This window comes from Panicum virgatum, chromosome 5K (assembly GCF_016808335.1).
Source record: "Panicum virgatum strain AP13 chromosome 5K, P.virgatum_v5, whole genome shotgun sequence".
In the NCBI taxonomy this organism is placed as follows: domain Eukaryota; kingdom Viridiplantae; phylum Streptophyta; class Magnoliopsida; order Poales; family Poaceae; genus Panicum; species Panicum virgatum.
The window spans coordinates 5,677,877-5,696,609 of NC_053140.1; the positions used below are offsets into that span (position 1 = coordinate 5,677,877).

Here is an 18,733-nt window from a genome sequence, read left to right on the forward strand (position 1 = left end):
GCTTTCTTACCATTCCACCTGCACATCATATCTGATTAGGTGGAAGATGGTTACTTTTTGAAGTAACCCATAGAGCATCATTTAGTACCGGGTCACACTAGCACCCGGTAGGCCATTTAGTACCGGTTTCAAATGTGACCGGTACTAATGTGTTGGACGAAAGGCCAGTTTTCTAGCCGTGGATGCTGTAATTTTCTCATATCACAAGTCCTATTCTCCCATATATGATATATCCATCATGGCACCTAATAAGTTTCAATGAACATCTAAATGATGAGTAGGCAAAGTGACATAAACATGCATATATAAGCACATGCTCGCAGGGTCACAACACACGGTAACAATGGATGGTGACCTCCACTGAAACCACACACATTATACTATAGTCTATAGACTAGTTTAAGACTGAGTCATGCATGCACGCATGCTCTTGGTCTTGGTCGCATGCGCCCTACTTGCTCTCCTCCAGGCAGGGAAATTAATGTGCAGAGGCATATACCCTCTGTCTACAGATACACCTTATATATATTTATATACTGCAGGCAGTGCAGTCACACACATGAGCAGCTAGCAGCATCAGCCAACAAACCAAGCTGAGCTTGCCAATACAGCAGAACGAGAGCTAAGCCACCACCTAGCAATGGCGCAGAAGCCGAGCCATGGCGACACCACCGGCGCCGGCAACGGGGGCACCGAGGCTACGAAGGAGAGGAAGGGGCTGTGGTCGCCGGAGGAGGACGAGCGCCTCTTCGCCCAAATCACCTACCACGGCGTCTCCACCTGGAGCTCCGTCGCGCAGCTTGCAGGCAAGGCCAAGGCGATTAATTCTTTCAGATCTCTAATTCTTTCGAATCTAATTTGGTGCTAAAATTTTGCATCATCAGTTAGCTAGCGAAAAAATATAGCCTGTTCTGACACCGCATCAATTGTGAATATAATGAGCAGGGCTGAGGAGGAGCGAGAAGAGCTGCCGGCTGCGGTGGATGAACTACCTGCGCCCGGACCTGAAGAAGGAGCCCATCTCCAAGCGCGAGGAGGAGATCATCATCTCCCTGCAGCAGTCCCTAGGCAACCGGTGGTCGGCAATCGCGGCGAAGATGCCCGGCAGGACGGACAACGAGATCAAGAACTACTGGAACTCCCGCATCAGGAAGCGCCTGAACGCCGCCGCCGCCAAGGCTGGCAGCGACGACAGTGCCAGCACCGAGCCAGCGCCGGCCGGCGAGGAGAAGGTGGAAGTGGAACCAACCAACAATGCGGCCACCGAAGCGGGGCCTATGCCCATACCCGAGCGTTTCCCGGTGTTCGCATGCCAGCTGCTCAACGGAGGAATCGGCGGCGGCAGCGGCAGCGGCGAGAACACCCCGTCGACTACTAGCAGCACGCAGCAGAACTCCGGTGAGGAAAGCGAGGCTTGCGTCGGCGACAGCAACATGATCCATTTCCTCTCGTTCGATGATCTCGATTACCCAGCTGATTTGCTCATGGATTTACCGGGGGCCATGAACGCATGGGAGACCGAACTGTACCCTTCAAATTCCATGAGCTCGCTCAATTGATCCAGCACCATTGCCAACAATCATTGCGTAGCATATCATCATAGGTAGTATGAGTTATGTATGTGTGAAATTCTCGCTACTAGATTTTAAGTCGACGAATGTTCATGCTTGATGTATGAGCTGAATTAATTAAGAGGACTATAGAGTAGCCAACTGTCGGTGTGGGTAAAAATCATACTTGTCATTTACATTCTTTTTAGATGAGTTTTTTTGTTGGTAAAAGATACTATTGTAAGTACCTAGCTACCTTGTGTCAACTGTTTGTTCAGTTAATCAATAAGAGACTGTTCTGCTTGCTTTGAGTCTCCTGAAATTTCCTACCCATGACAAATTAATTTGTCTTTTCGACCACAATCGGCAAGAACAACTGGAAAACGTATCGCGGGACAGCTAGTTTGCGGAAAATTTATGTTGTGTAAGGGATTTACAGAGCTAACAATTCGATCAAAGCTGATACTGAATTACTGATACGCTATTCAGCAGAGAGAAGTGACTGTGTCTAATGTTTTGCTGAAAGAGTCGATTCTTTTTCCTGCATATTTTACTCGAATGCTTTCAGTTCCAGTAATTTTCTCTAACCAAGTCTCCGACATAGTTTTTATAAGCTACTTTCTACATACAGCAGCTTCATTCGATCTGTCCATGCTACGTTTTGCTCTCGTCACTACTAGAAACGACGCGCACCGGGCAGCAAGCGCGGTACCGGTTTTTGAACCGGTATCCCGAAACCGGGATATTTGGCATCGTTCTTTAACACCGGGTAAAGGAACCGGTGCCTAAGGTAATTTTGGTCAAAAAAATATATTAAACCTGGAAGAGGCCCGCACACCGGGTAAAGGAACCGGTGCCTAAGTTAATTTTGGTCAAAAAAATATATTAAACCTGGAAAAGGCCCGCACATGCGCGTGCGGTGGCTGGGATTCAAACCTGCAACCTCTTGCCTCGCATGTAGCTCCTTTACCATCTCACATACACATCACTTGTGATTGAGATGGAGATATTTTCCTTTTGTAGTAACCCATGGATGAGCCTAAAGGTACCGGTTGATAATACCAATCGGTGCCTAACCAACCGGTACTAATGTAAACGTACCAGGTGGTAGCACCATCCGGTGCCTATGAATAGCCTTAGGCACCGGTTGGTGTTACCAACCGGTACCTAAGGCTTTTCATAGGTTTTCATCCAATCCAAAAATATCGGTATGAAGAAGAACCGGTACCTATGCTAGCATTGGTACCGGGTATTCTTTATGCCGGTACTTTTAGGGTGGACCTTGACCTCTTTTCTAGTAGTGCGTGTAATCCGTAGCAGCCTTATGGGTGCTATGCGCGTTGTACTAAAACTGTTTACTCTACTTAATACAATTATCTTTTCTGAGTATTTGAGAAAAAATTATCGACGGCTGTCAGCCTATACACTGGCATTCCTGACATGGATGGAGACCATGCAGGCGTAGCCCCGGGAGGCGGGAGCTTGCTCGAGCTGCCGTCGGCGCGACCATGGATGATGGATGGTGCATGGCTGATGGCGCAACCGCTGCAGAAAAAGAATTGGTAAAGGCAGCGCACATGCAGCACGAGACAGTATTAGCGCGACAGCAAAGTTAATGTTTTCTGTTTATCCGCATACGCCCATGACCCTGTTGCTTCATCCTTCGCTTTACATCAGATCTAATCTAAGATCAGTCCAGCCTAGCGGCCTAGCGTGGCCTCGCTCGCTAGCTAGCCTCCTGTAGCTGCAGGTGCAGCTATATCTTAATGGTTAGTTTAGTTCAGTAGTGGTGGTAGCAGCCCAGGTGGTCAGTCCAGTCTCAGTGGAAGTTTTATGGACACAAATATCTAGATTGAGAACTAGGTAACCGTGCCAGATGAGTTTCATGGTGATGAAACTCTCCTCACATTCCATGAAACTCCATCATTTTCTCTCCTTGACACATCAGCAAAATTGATGATATTTAATGTCATGAAACTCTCCATGAAACTTCCACTAAGACTGGCCTTAGCAATTGAAAATTGGAAAGCAAAGCCAGCCAGGTCTGCATTGGTGGATGGATGGATGGATCATGGATGGATGCCTACTAGGTCCATGCCAAGCATGAGCTTACCTGCTCTATCCCATGCAGCTGGACTAGCTTGGCTGTTGATTTGGAGCAGCACTTGTCAAGGAGTACACTGTTACTCCATTTCACTAGCTAATTTCTAGAATGAATGATGCAACTATTTTTAAATCTTCCAAAGCATTTAATTATAGATAGAGAGTGAAAAGTACTAACATTGCAATAAAACCATGCTCTTGGAAGCACATTTTGGAATGAAATTATTCGCCTGATGACAAAAGACAAGGCGAGAGTACCAGTAAACAAATTCAAGTGAGCACCATTTGGTTGACAGTAATTAAATTAACTGTCAAATCACATTCATGCTTGATTGATTGACGCCGCGTAACTTTCTAGCCCTAGTCTAACCACCGGCTGTCGTCTTTCGTCCCAGTTAATTAACTCGTCGATCGTAGCAGAGATCAATTCACATGGACATACAGGTCGCAATCACCAATCACGATGCATGAATGGCTAGGTGCCTAGAGCTAGAAGACTAACAATGACTAATTGATATTCAAAGTACACACTTGCCCCTTTCAAAAAAAAAAAAGTACACACTTGCTGATATACTACGTGTACAGCAACTTTCAGCTCAGCTCGATCGCACTCGTGCTCAATACCGTCGTCTAATTTTATTACCCTACTTACTCGTCTAACCCCTCTGGCTCATGTCTTGTTCGTAATTAATTAAATCTTCATTAGGATCGTAGAAGAGATCAAATCACATGGGTATATAGGTCGCTGTGTCTGCTTGTACCCAAAAAAATCTGTCTCTTTGTGAAATTTTTTTCCGCTCTTTTCGAATGTGTCTGTTTTTTTTAACCTCAACTGTAATGATGGAAGAAAGTCTAGTCGCCGTTAACTGGACTGCCTGTTGCTCGCAGCCGCGCAGGCCTGTTAGGCTCAAATGAGGGTGTTCCTAACTGGGCTCCATTGTTGGGCCGTTACAGAAAATGGAAATGGGAATGAGCGCACAATCGGGCCGAACTGCCAGAGGAGAAATAGATGGGCTGAAATCAACCGCTAGTTCTTTTCTTCCCAGACGAGTGCCTTGCGCGCCAAGGCGCGCGTAATTTATTTACTTGTTTCTATTTGGCAATATAAATTTATATAGAGATTTGTAGTAGATGTATAGATAAATGAATATATATAGATAGAAATAGGACATTTATTTTTAAAGCAAAAAAGGTAAAAAAATAGTAGCTAAAATCCGACGTCTCAATCTTGCCGTCGAAGACGGCCGGGAGCAGTCCTCGGGCATCTCCTCACCATGCAATGCGCGGCTATCATGCCCGACCTGCGGCACCGCGGCATACCGAAGCGAGGCCGGGTCGCCCGCAAGTGACGGCATGAACTCGCCGCACCCGTCGAGGGCGTGCCCGGCGGCCCGCCCAAACTCGCCGCGTGGCTCTCCGGCCTAGCTTCACTGCCGTCGTTGCAGTAGAGCGCACACCCATTCGGAGGCCACCAAAATTACCGATCGAAAGTTCTAGATTCAGATATTTTACAGTGAGCCAGTGACCGAATGGAGAGCTGATACGTGGACCATTCGTGTCTCAAGACTTCAAAGATAACGATGGCACGACCAATCACATGCACTGTCAATTTAGGATCGAATGGTGGGAATCTTTTTTACTGACGTGGATGATCTGCCCTTGCGCCGACCTTCGGGGCTATCATATATAAAAATTAGGGCCGTGATTAGATTCAAAAAATTTATCTCAAAAACATCACATCAAATATTTGAGCACATGCATGGAATACTAAGTAAAATCTATTTACAACACTTTTTACACGGGTAGGTTGTAAATCGCGAGACGAATCTAAACAGCCTATTTAATTTATGATTTGAAATATTGATGCTACAGTAACCATTCACTAGTTATGAGTTAATCATAAATTAAGTATACTCATTAGATTCGTCTCGTGATTTTATTTCATGAACGGATAGCCCAATTTTTTTTGGCCGACGTGGACCTATCGGCATGCCTTCGGGGTTATCATATATAGAAATGTCTCTCATGAAATTATTCAATCATGACAAGCTGGTCGTCAGAGATTATCGATGCAGGTGCAGCACACAATTTCTCAAAAAAAAAAAAGGTGCAGCACACATTCCGCTGGCACAGGATGGCTTTTGCTTTCGCCAACCAAGCGGTAGGTGGCGACCAATAGGATTAGCCGATTAGGAGTGGCTGATACTTCACTTCCACTTCTCTCTCGCCATGTAATCGACGTCCCAACGAACTGACAACACAGGCCTTCTAGAAGCCTTACCGCACTTTTCCACGATGGATTCTTGGTGTTGAAAGCTAAAGTCGTTGCGCAGAGGTTGGGCTAATGACAGGTGGGACCCGCCCCTTAAATATAGTGGTAGTGCGGTCAAACCCATATTAATATGCATGCGAGTTCCTTTACTCGATCATCACTGGAAAATTTTGAACTCTAACAAACTGAAGTTGATGGGATCGAACAAAATGCACCACCACCTGCCATAGAAAAGCTCAGGAGAACGACGAGTGCTCTGCTCCGGCCGGCTACTAGGACAAAGCCGAGGGGCAGAGCAAGCAGCCGCTACTAACAGAGAGGCACGAGGAGGAGCCATGGGGTTCGGCGTGGTGTCCCTGCTCAACGCGGTGTTCCGGCGCATGTTCACCTCGGCCGGCCTCCGCCCCGCCTCCGCCACCGTCGACGCCGACGACACCACCATCCACTTCTGGGCCCACCCCTCCCTCCTCCAGCCATCATCGTCCTCGGAGCAGCAGCAGCCGCCGCCGCGGCCGGTGGTGGTGCTGATCCACGGGTTCGGCCCGGACCCGACGTGGCAGTGGGCGGCGCAGGCGGGCCAGCTGTCCCGCCACTTCGACCTGGTGGTGCCCACGCTGCTCTTCTTCGGCGCCTCCGCCACGCGCGCGCCCGCCCGCTCCGATGCCTTCCAGGCCGCCGCCCTCGCCGCGCTCCTCACCGGCGGCGGCCACCTCCCGGGCCTCGGCGCCGACCGCGCGGTGCACGTGGTGGGCACCAGCTACGGCGGGCTCGTGGCGTACCACCTGGCCCGGGAGCTGCACCGCCGCGGCGGCGGCGCCCGCGCCGGGAAGGTGGCGCTGTGCGACTCGGATGCGTGCAAGGGCGCGGAGGACGACCGCGAGCTGGCGGCGAGGGCCGGCGTGGCGGAGGTGACAGAGCTGCTCGCGCCGGCCGACACCCGGGCGCTGCGGCGGCTGATGGCCGTCTGCGCCCACCGCCCCGTCAAGTACATCCCCGAGTGCCTCCTCCGCGACATGCTCCGGGTACGTATACGGTATACGTACGGGCACCCGTATATACACGCAATATACGTACGCATCGCGTTGGGCTGACTGAGTCTCAGCCCATGCCCATCCAACCAAAGTGGGTGGAGGCCATCATAAGAGATGGGCCCACCACCAGTCCTGGGTTCGGACATGGGCTGGCCCACATGAGTTTGGTAACTGATCGTCCCTGCTTTTTTTAGCTAGTTATTATTGCAAATCGAAGATTTGGCGGCGAATGAACATCCGCGACCACCGACAACTCCAATCATCTCATGTCATCTCATCTCCTCAAGCGTACACTTGAAGCGTGCTAGGAGGCGGTCGCCACCATGACGCTAGCATAGCGTCATGCATGCATCGGCTCCTCCAATTGAACCCCTAATCGCAGAGAAAGCAACCTGATGGCCTTCAGGAGAGCAATAATGTGGTCAGATCAAATAACTTCTTGCTTGAATGCTGCATTTGCAGAAGTACTTCGGGGACAAGAGGGAGGATAAGATAGCGCTCATCAAAGGGATCACCACCGGGGAAGGCTTCCAGCTCGATCCTCTGCCTCAGGTACGGCCTGACCAAACTACCGACACAACTGAAGATGCACACCACTGGAGCGGCTGCAATTACATATGAACACAAGCACTCATACATCAGTCGATCTTAATCGCAGGAGGTCCTGATCATCTGGGGCGAGTTCGACCAAATCTTCCCTGTGGAGAAAGCGCACAAGATGAAAGAGTAAGTTTCTGCTGTTGCTGTCGCTGCTTGCTAAAGCTGTTGTTGCTGCCCCTGCTTGCTAAAGCTCAGTCCATTTCTTCAGTAATCAGACAGCCAGCCAGTCGGTTAGTACTTAGCATTTGGTTCTTCAACGCAACCTAAATTTGACTAATAATCTAGTAAAACATGCTAGTTAACGCATGGCCGATGAGATGAAATATACTAGTAATAAACATCTGAACTCTGCACGCACATGCAGGAAGCTTGGGGAGAAGGCGACGGTGAAGGTGATCCCGAACACGGGGCACCTGCCGCAGCAGGAGAATCCCAAGCTCTTCAACAAAATCCTCCTCGACTTCCTGCTGCACCCGGCGGCCACCTCCAACGGCAGCGCCGCCGCCAAATAGCGCCTGCTGTTCGCGCCACCTGGATGTTGCGTGCATCCGGTGATCGTTCGTGGAGATTCTGCCTTCTCTTTTTTTTCCCCCAGCCTGTTTTGAAATGCAGAGGCAATGCAGATTGCTGTGTTTAACCAAGGTGTAGGGAGAAAGGATGCAGCCTTGCTTTTTTCTTTCAATATTTTCTGCCAGTGTTTTGAAATACATATATGAAGAACGAGGAGCCGGCTCCTTTCGTCTGCCAGTGTTTTTGTTTCAGTTCGAGTTCGAGACTGTAGTCGTACCTCTTACAATCATAAGATGAAACAAACAAGCAGCTTCTCACTTCGGATTGTAACAATCATCCTAATGCAATTTTTCTGTAATCCAAAGATCCGCTTCCTCCAAGCTTAGATCTGCAGTTCTGCACTGCTTTCTAAAACAAAACAAAAAAAGTAGCTTAAGAAGACCATGGCCAGCCTCAACGTAACAGACTTTCACCAGCCGTGCGGAAAAACAAAAGACGTGCGGTAGCTGAACTTCCTGTTCAGGGTCCGCATGCACTTGGTACTTTGGTGGTGCTGAAACTCTGCCACGTGGCAATTTGGCGTTGTGCCTGTTCAGGGTAACAGGTTTCGCCGTGCTGAGAGCCTGAAACTCCTTATTGCACATGTGCTGGCCTGGCGTATGACAGGTGGGGTACGTCGTACGTGTACGTCCACCGCAGTCAAAGTTATCAGACTCACCAAAATCCCCACAACCCACAGCTCGCTATTTCTTTTTTTTTTTAAGAAACAGCTCGCCATTTCTTCCATCATCTCACCCATAAGCTTTGGTAGGTCTTTAAAAGAGGAATATAGTGGACTTCTTTTCCTGGTACCAATTTCATTCAAAGAAGTATATAGAATGGCATGAAGATTGGACAAGAAGCTAGACGAGCATTTTGATGTTCCCTTCAAATTGGCTAATATAATCTCTCACCAGTTTTTTTCTTGACTTTTGCTTTTCTGGCGTTCCCTTCTGTGTGGTGGTTGGAAAAGTTGTCCCTAACTGTTGGTATTTTTACACCAAAAGACGGGGCTGTGAACGCTGAACATAGCCTTCTGTTTCTTTACCCAAGGCTGGGGGCTTCGTTCCCTAAAACTTTTAAAAGAATAACATGAGGATCAATCATTTGGTGCACAGAGCAGCTACCAGTTGAGCTCGAAGAGTCGTCAGTGGATGGTGGGGGCAAAAGACAAATTAGGTCTGAACGAAACTGCACAAAACGAAACTGAAGCACCAAAAGGGACAACAAATGGCATTTCTTCAGCTACCGTGCACTTCAGCTTTGATTGAATAGCGACCTTTAGGTCAACAAACGGAACAACCATCTTTAGAATGCGTATGTGTGCATATAGTAAAACGATGGAGTTTCAAAGTTGGCAGCACAAAAGGGAACTCAAGGAGCCAATGCAGTTGTTCACTGTTTACTGATGAGGTGATCAGCGTTCACACCCTTATACATTTTGCAAACTTGTGCTAGCATCAAGATTTTAAATCTCCGACTATAGCTGTTTGAGAGAGATTTAACTAAATTTTTTAATATACAATGTAGCTCTTAGCTGCCGTTATAGCCCGCTATAGTCCGTTTTTAGACATAGATAGCTAAGTGGCTTAGCCCACTATTTAAAACATTGGCTAGCATATAGTGCTAGCTACTTCATATTCAAATTCTCAACCCACTGCCACGACTATAAAAATCTACTCACCCACTCAAATTACCTGCTCCCTTGTAGAACTAATCCCAAGACCAGGGAAATTCATTCTTCTATATATCCCCTAACTACCACCATTCAATACATGATCGCAGGCCCGTCGAATGGGCAGTGCAGCCGGCGCATCAGCACCGGGCCGCCCATTCCGGGGGGCCACCAAAATTAGGCCCAGTAACTACTAATACACATGCTAATATTATTAACCTAAAGCCCAAAAGGCCAAAACAAGCAACGTAAGATGCAAATTAACTAGACAAGGGAAGGGACGCCGTGACTATTTGTCTTCCGTCGAACTCGACGCCGCAATCGCCGCCGCCTGCCGCTGCGAGTTGCCGTGAGTCCTTGGCTATCGAGTATCCTGTAACCCTTTTCCAGCCGGCGAGGTCAAAGGTGCGTGGTGGCGACGCCCGTGCCCTTCAAATTTCTTGACGTGCTTGCTTCTGCAGGCCTGGGATGTGATCGTGATGTAAGATGTTGTTGCTGTAGTCCGTCCAAACGTCCGCGCTCCGCACATCAAAGTAAGTAGTTGATCGCCTAATCACAATCTATAAGCAAAGAAATTATTTCTAGACCTCCTTTACTGATCAACAGGCATGAACTCCATATTTATTTAATTAGCTTTGTGTTTTCATCATTTGCATTTTATAATATAATTATGGGGGCCACCATTTGTGTTCTGCACCAGGACCACCAAAACTTTGATACTGCCCTGCATGATCGCTAGCTAATTTATGCCAGAGCTCTCTGATCAAGCCGAGGCACAGACCGTACCGGGCGCAGAGAGCCAGAGCGGAAAAGCAACCGCGAGCTAGCATTGGCGATGGGGTTCGGCGTGGTGTCCCTGCTCGACGCGGTGTTCCGGCGCGCGTTCACCTCCGCCGGCCTCCGCCCCGGCTCCGCCGCCGTCGACGCCGACACCACCATCCACTTCTGGGCCCACCGCTCCCTCCTGCCTTCGACGACGGCGACCACCACGGAGCAGCAGAAGCGGCCGGTGCTGGTGCTCGTCCACGGCTTCGGCCCGGGCCCCACGTGGCAGTGGGCGGCGCAGGTGGGCCCGCTGTCCCGCCACTTCGACCTGCTGGTCCCGACGCTCCTCTTCTTCGGCGCCTCCCGCACGCGCGCCCCTGCCCGCTCCGAGGCCTCCCAGGCCGCCGCCGTCGCCGCGCTCCTCGCCGGCGGGCAGCACCTCCCCGGCCTCGGCCCGGGGCGCACGGTGCACGTGGTGGGCGCCAGCTACGGCGGGATCGTGGCGTACCACCTGGCCCGCGCGCTGCTGCAGCAGCAGCAGCAACAACGAGTCGGCGGCGGCGGCGGCGGGGCGCTGGGGAAGGTGGTGGTCTGCAACTCCGACCTGACCAAGGGCCCGGAGGACGACCGCGCCCTGGAGGCGAGGGGCGGCGTGGAGGAGGTGACGGAGCTGATGGTGCCCGCGGACACCAAGATGATGCGGCGGCTGACGGCGCTGTCCTTCCACCGCCCGCACAAGTACATGCCCGAGTGCATCGCCCGCGACCTCCTCCGGGTAAGCATGTTATTTTCACTAGCAGCTTAATTGATATGGTTATTAGGAGTCTAATGACTAATGTCAATGGATAAATCTCTGCACATAGCCGTTAGATGGGCATCCGACACACAATGTCATTTTCGTGGTTCCTCGCTCGGCTCAAAGCTCCTCTTACTCCGTTTAGGCTTCCTCCCCCCCCCCCCCCCCCCTCGAATACTTAGGAAAGTTGCACATATTTATAATTATATCATCACTGACCGGCCTAATTGCTTTTTTCACTAGCAAGTACTAGGTTTAGAGAGAAGGAAAAAGATCGACCTTTTTTTCCCTGAATAGCTCAAGGAAGGCAAATTATCACCACTGATTGAAAATAACAGTGCATTGATGCATGCAGAAATCCGTGGACAGAAGAGAAGAGAAGATCGAACTCATCAAAGGGATGACCACAGCAGAAGGCTCCCAACTTACTCCTCTGCCTCTGGTATGAACAGCAGAATAGGAGCAATATGCTAGATAGAAATTATGAGAGCTAACTTATAATTAAAGATTCTGGCCAAAAGATACTAGACCAACTGGTCGAAGCACTCCGGCGGCACCCATAGGTCTGGGGTTTGAACTCCGCGTGGGGTGAATTTCAGACTGTAGGTAAAAAAATCTCCCTTGCTGGCGCGGCCAGAGTTCAGAGGGATTTCTCGACCAAGAAGCCGGTTGCTTCCTCTTAATAAAATACGATTGGGGCATCATACCCCACTCGGTCGAGTTTTTTATATATAATTAAAGATTCAGTAGAGGAGGGTTCAGCTTATCACTAATATATGTGGCCATGGACTGCACTAATCATTAACCCACATTCTCTGAGAGTTCCATACCATTGCGAATAGAGATCCAAGTGGATACAGTTGAGTCACTATTTAAGTCAATTGCCCATCTGTATATAGAGTAGTTTAACAAAATTATGCGCACACCTAATGATTATGATTTAGAGAAAGAAAAACTCACATCTGAAACATAAACTACGAGTGATGGTTAAACATTACGTTCATGCAATTAAACCACGTGCAGGAAGTGTTGATCATATGGGGAGAGTTCGACCAGATCTTCCCACTGGAGAAAGCATACATAGTGAAAGAGTAAGTTCTGCTCCACTTGCGAGTCAGATTTTATTTTCCGTAATGGGTTAGAACTCCTTCCTTAAACTTCTATATATTTGTTCGACATTTTGAGTATTTTATGGTTGAAAGAGATAAAATATATAGTAAAATTAAAGGGAACGTATCAGGTGCAAACCAACTTCTCCGTACAAACTATGAAAATTTTAATCTGAGTCATTGGATCAACATCCAAGGGTATGGAAGATTGGGTAATTTTACAATCTGGACCCGCCCTTGGATCGGGTAATCACATTTTTGCAAATCCTCCATCCCACCTCTATGTGCCCCTCCCCTTGGATGTTGATCTGATGGTTCAGATTAAAATTTTCATAGTTTGCACGGAGAGATTGATTTGCACCTGATATATTCTCAAAATTAAATCCGAATGCAGGAAGCTTGGGGAGAAGGCTACGGTGAAGGTGATCCCGAACTCGGGGAGTCGGGGCACTTGCCAGCCCAGGAGGAGCCCAAGCTCTTCAACCGCGTCCTCCTCGAGTTCCTGCTGCAGCCTTCCAACTCCAACGCCGCTGTGAAATAGCTAGATTTGGTTCGACGGGGCCCGGCCGGCTCGAGCTTACAGTGCTCCATCCGATAGCAGTTTTCCTTACAGTTACTGAAATGGAGAAGCGGAACTTATGTGGCGCTATTCAGTGATGTTATTAGAGTTTTGTAAATGTGTTTTACTGCTAAGCGCCATCGTGAGTCCATAGCTCAGTGGTAGAGCATTTGACTGCAGTCACCGGTTCGAACCCGGTTGGACCCTATAATGCTTTTTTATGAAAAAAAATTAAGTGCCATTTTGTTTGTGTTTCATATTTAATTTTCTTTGCCAGTTTAACGATGTCCTCATAGTGTCAATTTTTTTCTTTTCCTATGGGAAAAAAATGCCAGCTTCACCGTGTCCGCCGTGAATTTACAAAGTGCAAATTATTACTGCCGCTCTTGGAAAGACTCCTAAAATTATTTGCATCGAGGAATCATTGCCACAATCACGTCAAATGACAGTAGTAAATGACTGCAATTTTTTTTAGAAAAACATATTCTTCCCTGCTGCTACCGTGTTACGTACCAAAACTGCCAAATGATCATTGCTATTTGGTTGAGACTGAGCGTGCAAGCCAAGTCGGAACCAGCTGATCCGTTTCTCGTTGCACATCCATGTACAGAACAAGGCATGAAGGCAACAACCATATCGACATTTTCTCTGCACCATCTTGTTCGATAAAAATAAGCACAAAATCTATAGATCAGATGCTGCAAACAAAATAACTGCTCAATCTACATTAATTCAACTCTCTAGAGTAATTTGTCAGAAACCGTCTATCAGTTGAGAATTTTAATGGTTTTGGTGACTGGTCAGTACAAGAAACTTTCAGGGAACTGAGCTTCTACTGGGGCATCATCAGGGATGCTGCCCCTCAAAAAAAAAAAATTGGGGGGCGCAGCAAAATGGGAGTGTGAAACAGCGGAGTGAGAAAACTGACTGGTGAACAAAAGGATTACAACATCTATAACAGATGGTGGAAAAGGAGCAGACTGGATGCACAAGCGGCATCTCTTCTTTCTGAACCCGGAGGATTTCAGCTTCTTTTTCTGCTTTATTCTGTGACGATTCTGGTTGTAAGCATTTGATTTGTGAACCTGCATGTACCTGAAGTAAATGCTTAGTAAGCAGAGAGGGCCTTTGGTCAGCTGTACAAAGGTGAGTATGTCAACGAACAATCAGGTGTGCTATTGGGTCGAGGCACCAGTATTCATTGGCAACACGTTTCCAGGAAGCATTTTCAGGAAACGTCTCTTAATCCCCCATTGGAGCCAAGGCATTCTTGAGGATTTGCATAGAAATAGTCCTCTTCCTTGGGCTGCCCAGGGATGATCTTTCTTTCTGTAGGTCGGCCCATGCGGCTCTTGTGTGCCTCCTTCACTGCACCTGAGAATTCATCCCAAGATAGTGCACCTCCTTGGAAAAGGTCCAAGAGTTCAACGAGCTTCTTTCTGTCCAATACAATGGTCTTGCGAAAACCCATATACCTGAAATAGATCAGCAAAGAATTTTACAACCATAACAGTGGTAGATTTGAAATTGTGAAGATAGAGACAGTTTTTTTCCCCCACAAAGAATTCAAAACTGACATAAGCTATACTTTTATTAACTGGTAATAATGTACTATACAATAAAAAGGAAAATACAAGTGAAATTTCCATGAAAATTCAAAGATGCAGACCTGCGGTGACCTTCAACAACCCTTGCCATATTTCCATCATAGCTGGGAATGAAAATATCACTTGCTAAAGAAACCATGTAATCCAGTGCTGCCATCTGGGTCGAATGGTTCTGAAATGGCCGCAATTCATCAGGAGATAAAATCTTCTCCTTCCTCACCTAATATAAGATAAAGCTGAGCAAGTTAGCATCCAAGTAAAAGATCTTCAGAACATTTACTAGTAGAGAAGTGCTCACTAGTTTAGGGTATGCAGCCTTGAGCGCAGCCAAGCGCCTTTCACCACCATAAATTTCACCAGAAGCAATGTATATCAGTGTATCTTTTGTAAATCCTAGAGCTTTAAGAACTAGAGTAATTTCTTCTGGTGTGAGGGGGCAAAGTCCCTCAAGCCTCTTTGCTTCAGAATCGATCTCCTTTTCTTTCCACCATGGATAAGCATATCTGCAGTACAAATGTGTTTAGTTAATATCTAGTGTAGCATCAAAATAGCACAGAGAAAATATACCAAGTAATAATGCAAAACACAAACCTCATTCTAGTGAGCTCCTCGGTTTCTTTACTAGAGCAGCCATGTGTGCAGCCTGAAAAGGAGAGCATGTCCATTTCATAGCGCAAATGAAGCACAACAAATTGCCCATTTCTCTGGAGGGTGGAGACAAGTTTTTTGCCAAGGGCCTCTATCTGTGGAGTGAATCTCAAAGCCTCAAAGTTTACGCGGCAACGCAGCATCTGGAGCTGAATCGGAAGGCCATTGTTTGCAAGGCGAGCATCTGATTTATCAAAATGGATCACTTTGTGCTTCCTTGCAAGAGGTAATATCTACAAAAGAAGTGCCTGTTATCACTCTTTCTCTCCTGCTAGTTTCATCCTACACTCTGCAGTATGAAATATTAAAGATTACCCGCTTCAGGTAGTATGTTTCATTCGACCAGCTGACAGGAGGCATCGAGTATAGTCTCTTCTTAGTTCTTAACTGGAGTTTCAAAGGCAGTTCTTTAACAATCATCAGCTCATCTCTGAGGGAACTAATGAAGTGATCCACATCAAAAATATCTCCAAAATCACTGCAAAATCAAAATAACAAAGTAATGTACAAGGAGCAGATAAGAAAAGACTTACGTCAAATTGAATAACATTTCTACACATAAATCATATCTTGTTCTGAAACATGTAGATGAATGTAGTTTCTACAAGCAAAAGCAAAATATAAACAGCTCATCAGACATGTACAGCATTGATCTTGTCAAGACAATGTTATATGGAAAATCATACCTTGGATCGGCCCAAAAAGACTTTTTGTCCAGTTCAGGGACCACTAGTGTTAGATTTAGATGGCGTGCTATAGTCACCATATCACATATCTGCACCATAAAATTTCATATAAACTTCAGATACAATGACGTCCTGGCTCACAGCATGAAACCAGGAGATAAACCTGCACCAAGCTACTAAAGATGAGTTACGAACCCCAGCTCGCATTTGATTGAGACCACCATTGCAAGTCACTCGTAGATAACCATTGCTTTTATAAATTCCTGTAGAAAGTAACACCAACCTAATCAGATCTAGTGCCAACAGGAGGGCTGATACAACAAGAAAACCAATTGGCATCTTAGTGACGCATGGATAGAAGGAAGTTGCCTATCACCATGTCTTAAGGAATAGAACTATACTCAGGATCGGGCAATTTCACACAGTGCAATTTCACCCTGAATCCCATCATTACATTGTGTGAAATTGCAGAGTTCCTTCGAGTGTCGGGCTAAGGACTGTATGCAAGATAGGTTTCATACAGTGCAAACCCGAGATCCCAAAAGGGCAACATATGAAACAAGCAATCGTGAATTTCAGGATGTTTACACTTTACACCACAGGTCAGAGATCCCAAAAGGGCACAAATTCGCTTTAAAACCGCCAAATCGAGCTCGCGATCGAGCCGAATCGACCCGGAAATGCCGCTGCTCTGACCACGGAACTGCCGCATTTGACCCCTGGCCTACCCAAATCGGAGCGCCCCGAGCTCCCCCCTAGATCACCGGTACGGAAAGGAAGGCGAGGAGACGCACGGAGGGGGCCAAGGCGAGAGAAACGAACGAGCCACTCACTCTTGGGCACGAGCGCCGGCGGCGAGAGCTTCGCCGCGACGCTGTCCTCGCCGGCGAGCGCGGCGAGTCCCGCGGCAGCGGCGCCCAGTCCGCCTCCCGCCGCGCCGCCGCCGCCGCAGTCCGCGAAGACCCGCGGGCGGAACAGCCCGGCGATGGAGGCGAGCTGCACGACCGCCGTCCACAGCACGGCGCTGGCCGCCGCCCGCATGGCCCACCGCCACGCCCGCCTCCGCCGCCCCCCTCCGCCAACGGCCACCATCCCGCGGCTCCACCAACCTCCCTCCCAACTCCCGCCGAGTCCCAACCCGCACACCACCACCCCTGCCCTGCTCGTGCTATGCCACCAGCAGGTGGCGGCACCAGGAAGGAGGCGGCTGCGGCGGCGGCGGCTGCGATTAAAAGGGGGCGAGCCGCCGATTAGCGTGGAGGCAACGGCGTTTGGAGGAGATTAGCGAAGCTTTTGGGCGATGATTAGTTTAATGCGGGATCGGGTCTCGGGCGTCGCGGTGGGAGGAAGAAGAAACCGAGGAGTGGGACGAGGCGGGCGCGTGCGGCGGTAGGCACGACGTGAGCATTTGGCGCGCTCACGCCTCGACACATCGGTGGGTGGCAAGTCGGAGCCTCGCCTCGCCCTCAAACACGGCGATTAATAATCAACAGCTAATTTCGTCAGTTGGCTCGTACGGCTCGGCCATCAGTGAGGACTTTGGACGGAGTGACAAGTCCTCCTGGTCTCCCTACGCGGCTGAAAAGCTGAGGGCGTGGTTCAGTGGTTGACACAGCATCTGATGATATGGCACACTTTTATGGTAATAATTATGATGATGAATTATTTCCCAAAAAAATATGAACTATATTATTTTACATAGAAAGTTGTGTGTCCATATAGAAAGTGCTTTTCATAATAAATATCGGGTGTACATGTTGCCAAATCTAGCTTTTTAGATACCTAACATCAAAGACGTTAATTTGACTTAGGACATGGGCATGTATACATTTCAAAATGACAAAAGTACATCCACGTAATACGAGTGAGTTCGTAATTATTTGATTTTTGGTGGTTTAAAAATATGATAAGGTAGAAAAAAAATACGGTCAATGCTACGTTTGGATAGTGTATGATGATATCCAAAACCATAGCCAGGTTTTATACTCAACCACAAGGGATGGAGACTTAAACTAGCATGCATGTGCCAGCGTTGAATTATATGTTAAAATAGATTTTATGGTGCCACTAAGAGTCTAAGACAGGTAACGTATGTCAGTACTTCTGTGTTCTAGTTCTACCACGCTTATAGCTTCATGTGGCTATGCTCTGGGGGCTGGGGCGGATCAAGTATCTAAACAAGTTTCAAGTGTGCCTCGTGATGGAGAGCTCGGGAGCTGGCATCTTCAGTCACAGAAGCTTCGGACTCTGCAGGTGTGTACTGTGCTTGCTTGCTCCTTAATCCTCCCTCTCGTCTTGCCCCATCTTCCAGGGATGCGCGGTTGCATCTGCAAGTCACTGTCTAGTCGGTTTCGTAACCGTAACTGGTGACTTGCCACCCTGAACATTATAATAAAACGTTTGCTCCTCGCCCGTGCCTGCGAGTGTTTAGCCTCACACCTAGTCTATGCTTTCGCAGCCAATGATACGATTAGCACACGCAACCGCTGGAAGTGGACGTGGCTGGAATGGGCTGCCCGTGAAGATATATCAAAAGGGGAAGGATCAGAAGGCCGGCCAAAAGCAACTGACCAAATGTTCTTTTCATTTTTTTTAGATTAAGCAACTGACCAAATGTTCTTTTCATGAAAAATGTATAGTAACAACAATCAGGTACCAGGGGACAGTTTGCTTCAACATTTGCAGCCGAGCTTGATCGCGTTATCTTCTGTACGAACGTGTTTTTTCTCTCCCTTTTTTAGGTCTTTGAACATTTAGCCGCCTTTCGTGCATTAATGCTTGTA

At 48.0% G+C, this 18,733-nt stretch overlaps 3 protein-coding genes and 1 pseudogene across 4 annotated transcripts; 3 read left to right on the forward strand and 1 right to left on the reverse strand.

Moving 5' to 3' along the window:
- Window positions 1–611: 611 nt before the first annotated feature.
- On the forward strand, window positions 612–1,764 carry LOC120705871 (myb-related protein Hv33-like). The gene is made up of 2 exons (XM_039990406.1): window positions 612–806; window positions 946–1,764. Exons 1-2 carry the CDS (start codon window positions 641–643, stop codon window positions 1,557–1,559), a joined length of 780 nt encoding a protein of 259 aa, XP_039846340.1. The 5' UTR covers window positions 612–640; the 3' UTR covers window positions 1,560–1,764.
- Window positions 1,765–6,068: 4,304 nt separating this feature from the next.
- On the forward strand, window positions 6,069–8,383 carry LOC120705869 (dihydrolipoyllysine-residue acetyltransferase component of acetoin cleaving system-like). Of its 2 annotated transcripts, none has more exons than XR_005688089.1 (4): window positions 6,069–6,947; window positions 7,419–7,508; window positions 7,615–7,786; window positions 7,921–8,039. XR_005688089.1 is itself a non-coding variant. In XM_039990405.1 (4 exons), exons 1-4 carry the CDS (start codon window positions 6,261–6,263, stop codon window positions 8,066–8,068), a joined length of 993 nt encoding a protein of 330 aa, XP_039846339.1. In that variant the 5' UTR covers window positions 6,070–6,260; the 3' UTR covers window positions 8,069–8,383. The 2 variants fall into 2 exon arrangements, 1 of the variants encoding a protein (XP_039846339.1); XM_039990405.1 differs by having other exon boundaries at window positions 6,070–6,947; window positions 7,615–7,682; window positions 7,921–8,383.
- A 2,130-nt stretch (window positions 8,384–10,513) lies between these two features.
- On the forward strand, window positions 10,514–13,250 carry LOC120705872 (annotated as a pseudogene).
- Window positions 13,251–13,670: 420 nt separating this feature from the next.
- On the reverse strand, window positions 13,671–17,396 carry LOC120705873 (rhamnogalacturonan I rhamnosyltransferase 1-like). The gene is made up of 8 exons (XM_039990407.1): window positions 16,784–17,396; window positions 16,146–16,213; window positions 15,951–16,039; window positions 15,580–15,742; window positions 15,208–15,497; window positions 14,915–15,119; window positions 14,679–14,836; window positions 13,671–14,484 (listed from the first exon to the last, which is right to left on the reverse strand). The coding sequence occupies exons 1-8, from the start codon at window positions 17,040–17,042 to the stop codon at window positions 14,238–14,240; spliced, it is 1,479 nt and encodes a 492-aa protein (XP_039846341.1). The 5' UTR covers window positions 17,043–17,396; the 3' UTR covers window positions 13,671–14,237.
- Between the last annotated feature and the right edge of the window lie 1,337 nt (window positions 17,397–18,733).